General features: G+C 39.1%; 1 protein-coding gene across 1 annotated transcript in view; it reads left to right on the top strand.

Annotated features, from left to right (window-relative positions):
* The window catches only part of IMPG2 (interphotoreceptor matrix proteoglycan 2), a 64,709-nt gene that overhangs the window by 35,354 nt on the left and 12,695 nt on the right, over positions 1 to 16,660 (top strand). Inside the window, exons 10-12 of the mRNA XM_054577390.1 lie at positions 3,518 to 3,762; positions 6,884 to 6,969; positions 15,981 to 16,284. Of these exons, the coding sequence (XP_054433365.1) occupies positions 3,518 to 3,762; positions 6,884 to 6,969; positions 15,981 to 16,284 (635 nt within the window). The remainder of the gene's footprint in view (positions 1 to 3,517; positions 3,763 to 6,883; positions 6,970 to 15,980; positions 16,285 to 16,660) is intronic.

The following is a 16,660-nucleotide window of genomic DNA, read 5'->3' as shown; positions in this document are numbered from 1 at the left end:
TAGGCGGCATCAGGTATTTTGACCAAGGTAATCAGAATTTGGGTTTCTGTACTCTGAGTATGTGTAATCTGCTCTGTGTGTGTGTGTGTTACAGGCATGTGTGTGTTTGTTGATGATCTATAATCAACCAAAAAGCCTGATTGCTTAATTGCTGCTCTCTTGTAGGTGATTAGCATGTAAAACGACCCAAACTCTGATGTTATTCTATGATCAAAAGAATAGTTATCTGGTTGCTGCGATTTCTCTGGGGACATTGACAACAATTCAATATGAAGTCATTAGATTTTCTAGGTACATTTTCCAAACTGTTCAGTATTGTCAGGTATTGCACAGTTGAAATTTATTCATGACTTTTTGGTATACTTTGGTTCTGAGCTGTGTATGAATGAATTTATAGGTGTGACACAAAAGTAGTCTATTTACATGATATATAATCTCTTTCTAAACGTTGATAAATATTACGTTATAAACATAATGCAACAAAATATTATAAACATAAACATTTATATGCTATGAAGTTTTCTATTTGCTTTGTATCCCTTTCAGGATGCACGCATTATTTTAAGTTAGTAGGACTCATTTGAAGTGAATCAACAATGTATTTGCCTGGTATACACACTTCAGAAATTCAGCTCCAGACTTTGTAAGTGTGCATCTTCTTCCTAACAGAAGTTTTATAGAAGAAGGGATATCTGAGTTTCTCTGAAGTATCTTTATTTTGGTTAATCTTAATGAGATGACATTGCATTATTTTTTCTACTTAAAATCTGTACATGTCAAACAGCCAACAAGGGCATTTGAGGTGAGAGAGAAAGGGTAAATTTCACCTCCATGTGACTGAAATCTCTGGAAATAGCTGTCAGGTAGAGAAACTTTCCTGTTTAAAGAGGATGTTTCAGTCTAGTTTGGAAGATGAAAGATGACAGAGGATACGTGGTGGTTGGCTACCTTAGACTTGTCAGTGCAGAGAGCCGGCATAGCTCTCTTCAGTCAGATAGTGGTTGTCTACCAGCGTGCATTCGGCTTCTTAGGTACATCCTGGGCCTCCTGGCTCTCTTCTATACTGTTGCCATCTCTGTACCCCATTTGCCATTCCAGGGCTCAGTCTGTTCCGAATCACACTAAAGTGCTTGGCTCTGAGAATAGCTGGTTTCCTGATACCTCAAACATTTTTTGAGTTTTCTTTCCAGAATAAAAACATGGTGTCCTGGCCGTTGTGGCTTAGTGGATTGAGTGCCGGCCTGTTGAACCGAAGGGTTGCTGGTTCGATTCCCAGACAGGGCACATGTCTGGGTTGCAGGCCAGGTCCCCAGGTGAGGGCATGCGAGAGGCAACCAATCTATGTATCTCTGGCACATTGATGTTTCCCTGCCTTTCTTTCTCCCTCCCTTCCCCTCTCCCTAAAAATAAAATCTTTAATACAACAACAACAACAACAACAAACAACCATGGTAATAAATAGCAGCATCTCTCTGAGGATTTTTATCTTCTTTAATGAATTTATCCTCAATAGGCAAGGTAGATCATAACAAGTTATTTTTAGATGTTCAAGGGAAACATTTGGGAGACAAATTTTATTTTGCCAATAAGAAGTAAAGCCAGTATTCTAACCCAGATTGCCTGATGTGCATAGATTTGTTGATGCAGGAATGTTTCTCTTGATCTTCTCCATACAATATTTACAAGTCATGCAAGGCGCATCATAGGCTCGCTGCTGCGAAGGCTTGCCTCTCCTTCTCTGATTTTCTCATGGCCCAGAAACCAACTGAAGTGTTAACTGGTACAACCCTTTCTTCTCCAGTTTTTCCCTTACCACCGTTTCCTGTTGTAGAGCCCTGTTAACATGTTAATATGTTGTGCAAAGACCCCAAGGAGAAGTCAACCTTTCTGGAGATACAGGCATGGTCCATGCCACAAAGCTTGGGAAAAGCACTCATATGTTCACAGGGTTGTGTTCTTGCTATGAAGCAATGCCTGTAATTGATTACTCAGAAGACACTATTGTGTGAAGAAAATATGTATGCTTTTGTAGGGTAAAAAATTACTCTTCTATATTTAGAGACTAAAAATCCTTTGGATTAAGTCAGGAGTATCACATACTGTCATTTAAGTGGTATAAATTCAGTTTTCTTATCTGCTTGTATTAGTGAATGAAGTCGACCATTTTTTTTTTCATTATGTTCAAATACACTTACTGAACTGCTGTGAGCCAGGGATCGTGCTAGATACTTCAGACACACACGGTATAGTGAGTTTTGACCAGTAGGTGGCCCTCTTACTGTTTTATTCCACGTTGGAGCCTTCATTTGGTTATTTTAGCATATTTTACTGAATTTATTTCTCTACAAAAAAAGACCAGGAATTATGCATAAATCAACATATTCTGACATGAAAAATTAAGTGGTTGAGGGACATTATAGATGACAAGCAGATATCTTACCATTTAGAGCAGCAGGTGTCAAAATGCTCAGTTACCATTTCAAAGTGCCCAGACCACCCCATTGGAAGTGGCAGCTTATCAGATCTGGAACGAAAACCTTATTGAAGTTATTCAGAGTGAGACAGGAAATTCAAAGAAGCCTGGCTGCTTGAATGGCATGTTCAAGGATGTCACCCTCATGGTGTCCCCTGTAGTCCAGGGTGTGATCTGCAACACGCAGACTCGGGGGCAAGGTCCAGCATTGCCTGTGCTCTGAAGGAGAGGTCTCTTAAGATCAATTTATGCTTAGCAAACCACAAAATACACTGCATTCTCTAGGATGACAATTGATGTATTTAAAGTGAGAAATATGTCTGCCAATGACCAATTATTGCATTAGCTGGCTCATGTGTTCTTTTCCCATAGGAAAATCTGTATGCACTTATAATCAAAAGTTACCTTTCAAATTTGAAATCAGGAAAAGGAAGTTGGTGATTTTAGTGGCCAGTCTCATCAAGCCACGCTAGCCTGTTATAGCTGTCTACAGTCCAAGGGTCTGTCTTACGAGGAAGCCACAATACACTGGGGAGGAGGGTTCCACTCAAGAGTAACATAAGCTAGTCGACTAATTTCCTTTTTCCTAGTCTTCATGAGGCTATTATCATGATGTTGATACTTTCTCTTTAGGTATGTGAATACCTTTATTAAGCTGCAGTCTTCTTTACTCAGATAAGTATAGATTTCTGTTCATTTAATAGACGCTGGGTACCCCTCAGTCCCAACTACTGAGCTGAACATTGAGGATAGAAACTCAAGAAGAAACTGAAAGGCAGTCACTGTAAACAAAGTCTTTTTACAAAACAACAAAGGCTATAATCAAGGAATATCTAAGAACATGTAAATAAGCTCAGAGGAAGAAGTACTTAATTTCCTTTTTTGCTTAAATTTGGGAACCATTTTGCTCCTACAGGATGGTGATGGAAACCATGCTTTTTGAGACTCTCGCTCTAGGTCTACTGTTTGTTTTCCCTGGGTTCATAGCTCCTTCCTTTGTGCTCCCTTAGCAGGGCCTAATGTGTTCTCTCTTTCTATCCATAGTGGCATAGATGTTCACTATGCAGTTACCTTCAATGGTGAGGCCATCAGCAATACCACCTGGGACCTAATCAGCCTTCACTCCAACAAGGTGGAAAACCATGGTCTTGTGGAATTGGATGATAAACCCACTGCTGCTTATACAATTAGTAACTTCAGAGATTATATTGCTGAGACTCTGCATCAAAATTTTTTGCTGAGGAACTCCTCTTTGAATCCGGATCCTGACTCCCTTCAGCTTATCAATGGTGAGTCTGATATCAATCATGAAGTCCTTATTTAGTTTCAGTTCCTTTTCATGCATACTCTGGTGAAAACTAATTTCCCTAAAAATATGTGGTTCTGAGCATTCTCTAGACTGCATGAGATAGGAGACATCCTCATATGAATGGAACATTAGCCATGCAGCTATTTGGGACAGATTAATTAAGGGCTCTGTGGAATATTTGTAGATAGAACGCCACTCTTTGTGGAGAACAGCATGATAATTAGAAAGAGTTCGGACATATGGAGGCAAAGTGTAAGAAAAAGTAGAGCAGTACCTAGAGTATGACTTGAAACAGGCTGTGGTGCTGGCCCAGCAACCAAGACAATAACTCTCCAGAAGCAAGTCAGCTGAGAACAGCTTAAGAGCCAGACAGAGAGCAGGAGAAGGAGCAGCTCAGCAAAGCTGATGGAAGACCATGGTCAAAGAAGAACTGATACTGGGTGCTGGGCAGAGTCCCAGAGAATCCAATACTAAGTTTGAATTCAGATAGCTGTAGAGATCCAGTTATGATCCAAAATCAACAGGTAGATCTAGGATCAGCAAAGAGAGCTGACTGCTCTGAATTTAGAGGATAAAGAGTGATCTCGTCAACCTGGTACAAAAGTTTGCTGAGTCTGGTTACCAGTGTGCAAGAGCTTAAGTCATTAGAAACATGAGGTCCTGTTACCTTAATTGCTACTTCATGTTTACTTCTCCACAATTTCTTCTCTCCCTCCCTCCCTCCCTCCCTCCTTCCTTTCCTTTCCCTCCTCTTCCCCCTTTGCCTACCTTCGCTCCCTCCCTCCCTTCCTTTTTTCCTCACCCCAGGATAGTTTCATTGATCTCAGAGAGAGAGGAAAGGAAGGAGAGAGACAGACATCGATGTGAGAGAGAAACATTGATGAGTTGCCTCCCGCCTGCACCTCCAACTGGGAATCAAATCCGCAACCTTTCTCTTGTATGGGACAATGCTCCAACCAACTGAGCCACCCAGACAAGGCTACCTCACCACAGTTTCTTCACTCAGTAATTTAACTTTTAAAATGTCCGGAGTATATTTTACTGAAGTGACCACATAGGAGATGTACCAGCTGCCAAGGAGGAAAATCCACAAGTGAGAGGCAATACTAACAATGACACATTTTTTCAGCCTCTCCAACTGCTACATATCTTTATTTTTAGGGAACTACTACCTAGGCTGTGTGTGTGTTTGTGTGTGTGTGTGTGTGTGTGTGTGTGTGTGTGTGTGTGTGTGTAGATAAACAAAAATAGACACATAGGAAAATAAAAGAAAAAATTTTAACAAAATTTTACTATGATAAATTCTTACTTCCTAAATAAGATTTTTTTTTGAGGGCTAAGCTAAAATTTTGAATTACTTTTCCGTAATTTTGGCTGCTGGACATCTGATGTCTCTTTAATGTAACAGTGTGCTGAGGCAGAGCCACAGATAAGCCTGGATTTTACAAGAGTTATGGAAGACTTCAAAGTGGAGAAGCTCTTTCTTTGGTGGAGATAGTGATATTAAGCCATCAGTTCTAAAACACTAGGGAGGCTTTGTGTTTTAGAACAGTGTGAGTACCCTGGGCTCACTTCCTCATTTTAGAATACCTAGGTAAGATAAAATGGTGAAAAGAGAAGAAGCTTGTTTTAATCTGAAATTGCTGAAGTCCTTTTGGCAAAGCTAATAAGGACTAGCTGGGGGCTACTTATGGAGACAGCATATAGGCAGAAGGTTCCAGGAATCTGGGTCCTGGGATTAGAGAAAAGATATAGCTAAGAGGTCTTGACCTGAGGGATAAGGGAACTAATTTGAGTAGAAGATGCAAACACCAAGGCAGGTTGGTAAAAGAATAGGATGAAGATTAAGGTGTGCCATAAACCAGGTGAGGTTGTTTAGGAAACTAAACCCACAACACAGCAAGGTGTTCCTTTTGTGTGGAGCCTGGGAGTGGGGCTTCCTCCTGGAAGGTGTCCTCAAAAAGAGGTCAACAGCCCTCTTGGAATTTCCAAGCAAGTTCAATGAAAACTTTAGGATATCAGTGCAAACTAATTCAGGTGTTTGGAACTTTCATTAGATGTACATTTTAATTACTCAGAATTTTTGTGTCTAAAATTTATTTCTATTGTAATACTAACTTCAGAATTCTGAGTAGCTGTAACTTTCTAGGTAGTTTTGTCATACTCTTAAAAGATATGTTCATCTTGATCTCCCACTGCTTGTTTCCCATAGAAGACAAGGTAATTGTATACTAAACTGAAAAAGAATTTTGGAAAATACTTAAACCAAATAGGGTTTTTGGCTTCTATGTCAGTCCAGTAAGAACAGGTGAGTAACGGGAAATTCTGCTGCTATTTTTGGTTCATACACCAGTTCACCCTCCTGACAACCCCTTCCTTTAGGTTCTTTTGATTCCTTCTCTCCTTTAGGCAAAATTAATTTCTCCTTTGTCTGTGCTCCCATACATCTTATGTATGTCCCTCACAGCATTTTATGATTTGTATTTATCTCTCTGATATATGAAGTCCTTCCATAGGAGAATCTTGGCTTTATTAATGCTTAGAGCCTCAACTTCATCCTAGTCTGTAGTAACTAGAAGGGATTCAGTGAATTCTGTTAAATTAAATTATACAATCTCCTTTAACTTTATAGCTCTTCAATGTTGGTACAGTGACAAATTCTCTGATGTCCTAGCCCATTTTTCAGAGATACTTTCTGACAGAAAGAATATCGTTTTGCATTATTTTCTCCATTGTTAGTGTTGACTAAATGCATTGGAATTTCAGTTCAACTTTCTTATTAAAATGAAAAAAAATCAATTTTAGAAACAACTGCTTTATAGGAATCTTGAAAAATAAAAATTGCTTGAGAAAGGAAACAAAATAATATAGGGAGTGTCCTGAATGTAACAATGGGAAGAATCTTTATGTTAGAGCCTTATGGTGCTAATATAAGTAAAATATCTAAATAAAGTAGCAAGCATTTTCTAAGCAAGTCTACCTCACCTGCTCTGCCCAAATCGAAACTGTAAAAAGAAAGAAGTTGGTGTTTGGTTGTCCTTGAACTTCAAATACAATAGTGTCTCAATTAAAAATATTCTTGAATGCTGTTTTCCCTTCAGTGAGAGGAGTTTTACTTCCCCAAACTGAAGACCTAGTTTCGAACACCCAGAGTTTAAGTCTTCAGGCAACCCCACCATCTATTCTGGTAAGTGTGTTTCTACATCGCATGCCTAGAACAGGCCCTCAAGATTCTCTTCTGTGTCCCCTCCCCTGCTTACTTTGGCATCACAAATTTCCCGAGCTGTCCCTACTTCAAATATTCTCTTACATCATCCCTGGAACATTATTCTTAGTTGTCAGCTCATGGGTCCCAAGGATTGGGTTAGAAAATTTAAGCCCTCTGCAGTAATTAAATGAAATCCACACATTTGGCGTTGCCAAACTCCACATTTGGTAGAAAACTTATTTATGGTTCATGCTTGTTTGGTGATAATCAAGCTGTTAAGTGCCCTTAGTGTTGTTCTCTGAAAGTAATACAGAAATAATTTTTTTAGCCAAGACAATAAATTGCTGTACATAGGTACAAAGTATAGTTTTTTGTTCTAAGTTTTTTGTTTGTATTTAAGAAAAAGTTTAGACTCCAAAGCATGTAGAACAGTGTGTGTGTGGAATGGAGAAAAGAAAGGATAAAAATATTGGCTAGCCAACAAATGACAGGGACTCTAAATCAGGCCTCCTTTAACTTGGGCTGAAAACATCAGGGTTTGTACAGGAATAGCATGGAACAAACTTTCCTTTTTGTTCTCACCACCCACCTCCCTGGGCACTCTCTACTCCCTCCAAGCCTCTACTTGCCACTTTACCTGTGAGGAGTCATTCAGTAGACAAGAAAGTGGCTTCTGCAAGTGCAGTGAAAACAACAACAACAGCCATAGCCACAACCCCACTAGAGACTCACCTGTCTGAAGTAAACACACGGCCTTTTATTATCACACAGACACGGGAGACGGGGACCCCTTCCACGTTCCCTACTCCTATCCTCTTGAGGCTTCTTTTCTATCTCATTATGACAGAAAAGAGATTAATGATAATTACTTTGACATATTTGTTTCTTGGCTTTAATTCAGCAATGAATTACATGAAATACTGTTTCTTTGCTTGAAGAAATACTTACTTGAAATATTTGTTTCTTGGCTTTAATCCAGCAATGAAAATTTAGAAAGCGTCCAAAATTTACTTAACCATTAATACATGCAGCCACTTCTTCTATTCAGTAATAGAGCAACTTGGTTTTGAAAAGTAAAATTACTGGGAATACCTTTTTTTTTTTTAACCAAGTTCTATATTGGATAAAAAAGGTTAGAGGGCGAACGGCATCAGAGATTTCATTCGTTTGGTGTTTATTTATTCATTTACTAATTCATTCTTTCAAATATATTTATTTTGCGCTTTTCATGTGCCAAGTGCTGGGAAAACTAAGATGAATAAGGTGTGGTCTTGCGGCCTTGCCTACAAGAAGTTTCCAGTCTGGTGGTACTAGACAGACTCCTACACAAATAAAGTGATGCTCTCACAGAAGTCCTTCCAGGGTGCAGTGGTGTGGAGTGTGATTCACTGTGAACGTGGTACACCAGTTTCTGTTTCTGCGAATCACACTCAGCTTGGAGCTTCTCTAAACACAGAAGACCTGTGGTGATACTGTAGGTATTATTAAGACAGGAATTTCTGGATAAGCCTGGGGCTGCAAACCAGAGACAAATCAGCTGGACCCAGATATAGGCATGTGCTCTGGGGCCAAATTTTTAAAAAGCCAATATTTAAAAACTAGGCGATTTTTTGCATAGAAATGCATATTTCCAACTTTCTTTAAAGGCCCGAAAGATCGGGTGTCATTAAGTTCACATTTCCCTGGTGCAGAAAAGGGCTAGAGCTCCGCCAGGAGGGGCTGCCCCTTTGACAGTGAGAGCACCGGCTAACCGGGCCCCGCTGCGTTAGCTGGTCTGTGGTTCCATTTGCCGTTGGGCCAGCTCCCTAGATTTTTGGATAGTGATAACTGTAGGGCACTAATGAACAATTGGAGGAGACAGTGTTAATGGATGATAATAAAACATGAAAGAAAGAATGATTAATTGGAAGAGTTTGGTTATTGCTTCCTTCTTGTGGTTTTCTTTTTGGCAAACTGTTAATGAGATTTTTTTTTTTCTTTTACCAGATTTGATTTTTTATTTGATTTGAAATTATTTTAGAGGTAGGAATTCTGAGCTATTGAATTTGATATGTTTTGGCATTCTGACTTGGAAAATCACTTTTTGCACACTGTGCTTTCTATAGCAGTAGCAGGCTTTTCAACTGGCATTAGCAGAAGTGAAACTGTCCAATATAGTATTAAACTTGTTAATATACTGAACTAAAAGAAGAATTCATGAGTTGAATTAGTTACTATGGGGGCATTTATCCATATAAAAATAAATGAAGTGCTATTCCTGGCATGTATGTGTTCCGCCTTCAAAATGTATGAGAGAGCTTCATTGCTGTGGCTTTTTTGGGGGGTGGTGGGGTGTAGTTACTTGGAATAGATGGCCCTCCTTTATTTAAAGAGTGGAGTTGTTTACTTCCACATTTTATGTTTCTTACTTGTGACTTGAATTTTATTAAAGCTATTGTGTATTGTTTTATTTTTAACTTTTGTGAAATGAAAAGGCATTTAGTTTAGAGAAATTTGTATATTGCTTGAGGGTTTCTTTTTCATTGAGAACTCAGCTGCTTTCCTGATGTGTGTCAGGTTATAGGCTCTGTCTGATAAAACTCAGTTTCTTAAGTATGGGTTAAAGGGCTTAAGCCATCTCACTTGGAATTTTGAAAAAATATACATTTAGAATTTGCAAAGATGCAAATATACCTAATGCAACTGGAAGCACAAGTGGTTTTAACACATTTCTAGAAGTGGTTTTAGATAATTACGTAAATTTAGATGCATTCCATAAGTTTTGATATGTTGTGTTTCCATTTTTGTTTGTTTCAAAGATTGTTGTTTAATTGCCTTTTGATTTCTTTTTTTGGCCTATTGGTTGTTCAAGGGTGTGTTTCTTAATTTCCACATATTTGTGAATTTTCCTGTTTTCTTCCTGTTTCTAATTTCTAGTTTCATACCATTGCGGTTGGGGAAGATACTTGGTATGATTTCAATTTTCTTAAACTTTCTAAGACTTGTTTTGTGACTTAACATATGTTCTATCCTGGAGAATGTTCTATGTGCACTTAAGAATATACACATGTATTCTGGTGCCATTGGGTAGAATGTTCTGTATATGATGGGAGCTCCCAAAGCCCAGAATTTATTTATAAAAAATTGTGTATTTGTTCTTACATGTTTAAACTTCAGTTGTCTTCAAAGTAATCTTCATTTGGTGCAATACACCTTTTGTACCAAAACTGTTTTCCACCGCTCAAAACAGTTTTTGAAGTCGTCGATTTTGATGTCTTTTCGTGCTGCTGCCATTTTTCGTTTCACCTCTTCCACAGTGGCAAGAATGTTTGCCTTTGAGAACTCCTTTTCATGGAGGAAAACAAAGTGGCTCGGGGTGAGACTGGGTGAATAGGGAGGATGGGGAAGGGGAGTCACGCCATTTTTAGTAAAAAACTGCCACTCACTCACTCACTGCATTGTGGGCAGGTGTGCTGGTAAATCGCCCATCATGAAATAGGCAAACATGTTGAAAGAGTCCTCAGAAAAATTTCACTGAAGTGGAACATAGCCTCTCACAATGATGCCAGCTGGTGCACTGATAGAGATGGGTTCCTAGAATACTCACCTAGCGGGGGAAGACGATATTACAATGGGCCCTGCCTCCAGAAGATAATTCTGTTTTTGCGGGGGTGCCGCCTCATGTGAGTGTGTTAGGTTTATTTGGCTTAAGTATAGTTTAAGTCCCGAATTTCCTTATGGGCTTTCTCTCTGGATGATTTATCCGTTGTTGAAAGTGAGGTATTAAAGTCCCTGATATTATTGCATTGTTTGTTTCTCCTTTCAGACCTGCTAGTATTTACTTAATATATTTAGGTGCTGTAATGTTGGATGTAAATATGTTTATGATTGTTACATCTTCTTAATGAATCGACCCCCTTATCATTATATAATGACCTCTTAGCCTTTTGTTACAATTTTTGAATTAAAGTTTATTTTGGCAGATATAGGTATAGGTATCCCACTCTCTCCTAGCCTGCATGGTTTCTGCTGAGGAATCCAGTGATAGCCTAATGGGGGTTCCCCAATGTGTGATAAGCTACTTTTCTCTTGCTGCTTTTAAGGTTCTCTTTTTGCTTTTTGATTTTGACAGTTTTATTATAATATTTTTTAGAGAAGATACTTTGAAACTGTATTTGCTTTGGGTCCTATGAGTTTTGTGAACTTAGATGGTCAAATCTCTCTGAATTTGGAAGTTCTCAGCCATTATTTTTAAATACACTTTCTGCCCTTCTCTCTCTCTCTTCTCCTCTGGGACTCCAGCAATTCACAGATTCCTTCTTCTGATACTGTTTTATAGTTTATACAGGATTTTTTTCACTTTGTTTTCTTTCTTGTCATCTGATTGGATAATTTCAAAGGTCCTGCCTTCTACTTCACAGGTTTTCTTCTTCTGCTTGATGCAGTTGTTGATGCTCTCTGTTGCATTCTTCACTCTGCTCATTGTATTCTTCAGCTTCAGAATTTGTTCATTTAAATTTTATGATTTCTCTTTGTTAAATTTCTTATTTTGTTTATGTATTGCTTTCTGATTTCATTGAATTGTCTTCCTGTTTTTTTTTTCCTGTAGCTCATTGAACTTCTTTAAAATAGCAATTTTGAATTCTTTGCCAGGTAAACTGTGGATATCCATTCATATCTTTGGGTTTAGTCACTGGGAGATTATTGTGATTCATGTGTGAAGTCATGTCTCTTTGATTCTTTTTTTTTTTTCTGTTTCTGGAAGTCTTGTGTGTCTGTCTTCACATTTGAAGTAGTAGTTACCTCTTTCAGTCTTTACTGAGTGACTTCAGGAGAGAAATACCTTCCATTATCCCTGCTAAGGATCCTGTGTTTTTCTCAGACCTCCTATGGATATACCTCCTCCACACTTGTTGCTTTCTCTTGTGGCAGAATTCTTAAACTTCTATACCTTCTCTTGATCCTACAAAACGCCAGGCTGAGGGCTGATAGCCTCCCTTTTGTTTTCCCAAGACTGATGCTAAAGCTCAAGTTTGTGGTTCTTCCCTGACCTACAGATTTAGGCCAGCTTTCTGTGCCTGCTAACTGGCTGGCTGCCAGAGCTCGCTCCCTCTGCCATGGGGGATGTGCACAAGGAGTTTGCCGTCGGGTAGAGAAGGAGTGTGTGCAAGTGAGGTGCAGTGAGTACTGGAGGTGCCCATGAGCCAGTTGGGGAAGATCCATGGGTGAGGCATCTTGGAGACTCATGGTCAGGCCTCCTCATGGAGTCCATCATGTGGTTAGTAGGACCTGCATCCGTTTGATTTATCCAGAATCCCAGCCACTTACCACTCCTGGTTGAGCAGCTCATGACGCTACTCAGTACTTCATATGGAGAGTGAGAGAAATAAGCCTCTTTAGCAAGGTCTTGCTCACTCACATGCTTTCACTTTCCCCAGGGGTAGCAATCATGTGCCAAGAAGGGCTCTCTGCTAGCACTGTGGTCTGGGAGGAAGCTGCCCCCTGCCCACCCAGCTCTTAGCCTAATGCCAGACAATTCAGTTTCTCCCTGTATGTCCCTGGTACCTTTTGAGCTACTATCCGAATGCTGGAGTTCAGAGGGAATGAGTCTGAATAAGTTTCTACTTGGGCCCTTTAGGAGGACCTAACTACCTGGGACTCCAGAAGCCCTTTGTCTCACTCAGCCACTATCCCTGCTGGTTTTCACAGGCAGAAGTTATGGGGACTTCTCTTCCTGGCACTGGAACCTTGGGCTACGGGGCCTGGTGTGAGGTTGGGATTCCCTTAGGGGAGCTATCCCTCTTGATATATCCCTCTTGATTTTTATTTACCTCACATTAATATGGGACCAGCCCATTCTGTGTTTCCACCTCTTCTGCCAGTCTTGATGTGGCTTCTTCTTTAAATTCCTAGTTATAAGACTTCTAGTCAGCTAGATATCAGGTGGTTCTGAACGATGATTGTTCTGTAGTTTAGCTGTAATTTTGATATGGTTGTGGAGGAGGCGAGCACCTCATTTACCTATGCCACCATCTTGTCCAGAGGTCTCTCAGGTTTACTTCTGACAGAGAAATCCCAAGAGGTAATTTCTTATCCTGAATTTTTTTTCTTTTCTATAGATCATTTGCAGTTACTTCTAGTCATTAAAGGATGACCTTCTGCTTCTCCTTTCTTTTACATATATCTTGCTTTTCTCTCATATATTTCACTTTAACAGACTCAGGTCAGATACTCCAGCCTGATGCTTAGATGTATCTTCTATTCCCTTTTTTTGACCAATGCCACATTGCCAAAAAATATTTACTAATATTACATCATCTACTTTTCATCACTTCCCTCTTTCCTTTCTAGATTCTTTATTTCTAAGTAAGTTAAACCAGAATAATACCATTTTGGGTTCATGTTTTGTTGTTTTAACTAATTCTCATTCCTCCTTTTTGGTCATTTGTATTTCGTTGTGAATTATGTACAGTGGACTCTTTAACAACACAAGTTTGAACTGTGTGGGTCAACTTATATGTAGATTTTTTCCCAATAAATACATACAGTACCATAACTGCATTTTCTCTTCTTTATGATTCCCTCCACAAATTTTCTTTTCTCTAGCTATCCTTATTGTAATAATACAATATATATTATAATACTACAAAATATGTGTTGATCAACTATTTATGTTATCAGTAAGGCTCTGATCAACAGTAGGCTACTAGAAATTTTGGGACAGTCTAAAGTTATATTCAGATTTTTTACTATGTGGGAAGGTGTGGTGGGGTCAGTGCCCTTAATGCCTGCATTGTTCAACGGTCAACTTTAGTCATCTTTTGACAGAAATGATTCAGAATTTTATGGGCTTTTAAAACGTGCTGGACTACAAAACATGGCTCAGCCAGGGTCTCAGGAGTTACGGAGACACCTAGGTGGTAGTGTATACAGGGTTAAGGAGTAAAGAAGAGATGATGAGGTATGCAGAGACTAACCACACTGAGAAGCTGTTACCAGTCACTGGATTATGGGGCAAGGGGAGGAAATACTCTTACCAGAGCCTAGGGAGAGCTGGAGCTGCAACTGTGGAGGGATGCAGCTGCCGCAAGAGACAGAGTATTGGAGGCTTGGAGGGAGCAGGGAAGAAATGCTCCCACCTCTCACTCTTCCTGTCCTTGAATCTTCTCCTTGTGCTTCCAAATGGGCAAACTCAAGCAGAAGACAGATGGTGAGGGCGCAGGAATGATGAAGTTAATGAGGGTTAGCCTCCCAGTGCAGAGAGCAAGATGAGGAAGACCAGCGGTGGTGGCAAATAAAGAATGACCAATTTGGTGGCCCGCTTAAAATAGGACCTAATTAAAATAGCATGGTGTCTTTCCACTGAAGGAAATTAATTTATTTGACAGAGTGCTGTTACTTTAAAAATTGTAGATGGTATTGAGGGCATCTCTACATGTACCCAGTGAACTACCGTTGTTATCCTTCCATGCATTTGTCACTGAAAGAAGGGATAGATTAGGACATGCCTGGGGATTTCTTGCCTCACGCTCCTCCCTTTTGATTGTGAGTGTGCTGTCTAAACTTCCGCACACACGCCCTTGATGGAAAGACAAGGGGAGAGATACAGACAAAACATAAAAGACTAATTAGGTCATGACATTTGGGTGAATCTATTCATAGGCCAGCAGGTTCTGTTTTATTTGATGGCCATAGACCGAACTGCAGTTAGCCACCTTAAAATTGTGTGCTTTTGTTTAAAAAGCATACGAGGCTCGAGAGCATATGCCACTGGTAGGAATCTCCTGCAGGAAGAGGAAGGGGTGATAGTCAGTTTCCTATTCTTAGTTTTCATGGGCTTCATTTTGTTCATAGCTATTCCATGAATTCTTGTCTTCAGGGAGGTTTATACATGTGGGAGATTTCTTGGAGGTTTCAGTTAATGAAAAATATAACAATTGAAAAAGTAAAGACATATTTTAGAGATCTAGGGTGGAATAGTATGAGCAGAACATGATCAGGCTATATTCCCTACTTGGGAGTTTTTTAAAGTATCATGTCTAAATCTCATCATCAGAGCAATTAAGTTAGAATCTCTGGAATGTAGAGCCTGGACCCTGGTATTTTTAAAAATGTTTCCATGTGATTTTAATGCTATTTAGGGTAGAGGTGATTGATTTTTTCTCCTTTTCCACTTTTGCCCAGGAAATATTTTATGAATTCTATGCATGTGATACTTGTTTTTTTAATTCATAACCCAGCATAGATGAAAACATATAAACTCCTGCCAAACATCTTGCATTTTTCCTTTCAGCATCATTAGTAAACATTTTTACATAGACTAATCTTCATAGGATTAAATAATTAGCATGCTAAAAGATTATGTTTCTGTCTACTTTTCTACTCTGTAAGCGAAATTTGAATATAAGATTAGTATTATGTTAGTAAAAAGTCACTAGGAAGAGAAAATTGTATTTTGTGTGATACCATTTCACAGATGTTAGTATTTGTTTGAGATAACCCGGCCTCATTTTGATGTGGTGGCATTTTCTATCAAAACAAACATCTTAATTAATTAAGTATCTTTCAGGATAATGAATAAAATTGCTAATTATTCTTTTCTGCTGTTGGTAATGTGCTTAGGTCTTTGACAGCAAATTACAGATATTAGTAACTTCTATGTATTTAAAGTATTTAAGCTAAAATAGAGGAAAAGAAATTATCTAAAGCAAGAAAAACAACATTTTCTTCCACAAATTCATTTTGTTTGGAATCTTTTAAGTATGTTATCTATTTCCCCTTTCCAGCTGAGATTCAATAGGCACATGGTTTTCAGCTAGACTTTTCAACTCGAATTGGAATTTGATTACAAATCTGTCTGATTCTAGAGCCCATGTCCCTCTTCCCCCAATATTACATTGCCTCCTTGTCCCTAGAAAATCTGGGAATTTAAGTAGGTAGGTGGTCTTTAAAATCATTTTTATGTGTTTCTCTTTACCTGTGATATGATTTAGCTTCTTTTTCCCCCCTAGGATAATACCCTTCAAGCTGAATGGCCCTCAGCAGATGAATCCGCCACCAGCAGTATTTCTCCACTTGATTTCAGCTCTGGTCCTCCCTCTGCCACTGGCAGGGAACTCTGGTCAGAAAGACCTGTGGGTGATTTAGCGTCTCCACCCAAATTAGCCTTTCCCTCGAAGGTGGGTCTCAGTTCTTCCCCAGAGGTTTCAGAGGTTAGCAGCTTCACTCTTCCTTCTGTCAGCCCAGCAGTGCTTCGGACCGACTTGCCTGTGGCTTCTGAGGAACAGATTTCTGGATTTCTCTTACTAGAAGACGGTAAGAAATTATACCCACTTTTCATATATCTTTACTTTATTGTACCAGATCACAAGGGTTTTGAGGCGAGGAAGAGACAGGTTAAGAGAAAACCATGGTTGCATGCATTAGGAGGAAATATCTTGGGAAGGTGGTTATGTGAGAGAGGGAACGATCAGATTTAATTGGTTGGAATGGACAAAAATAATGGGAAATGAACTTGGTGGGCTGGGGTGGAGATCAATTAATAGATATTTTGAAGGTTCTATTAAAATATATATATATATAATTATTACTATTAAATAACTACTTTACTTACTTGAATATTGGAGCAGTAAAGAGCATCAAAGATTATCCCATTAGTTTTTAACAGGGTTACTTGTAGGGGCCAGGAATA

The sequence above is a fragment of the Pteronotus mesoamericanus genome, unplaced genomic scaffold, assembly GCF_021234165.1.
Source record: "Pteronotus mesoamericanus isolate MK-2021 breed Mesoamerican mustached bat unplaced genomic scaffold, CSHL_Meso_final contig_42, whole genome shotgun sequence".
NCBI classification, from domain to species: domain Eukaryota; kingdom Metazoa; phylum Chordata; class Mammalia; order Chiroptera; family Mormoopidae; genus Pteronotus; species Pteronotus mesoamericanus.
The sequence above is the reverse complement of the archived record's forward strand: the minus strand, read 5'-3'. Positions and strand labels throughout refer to the sequence as shown.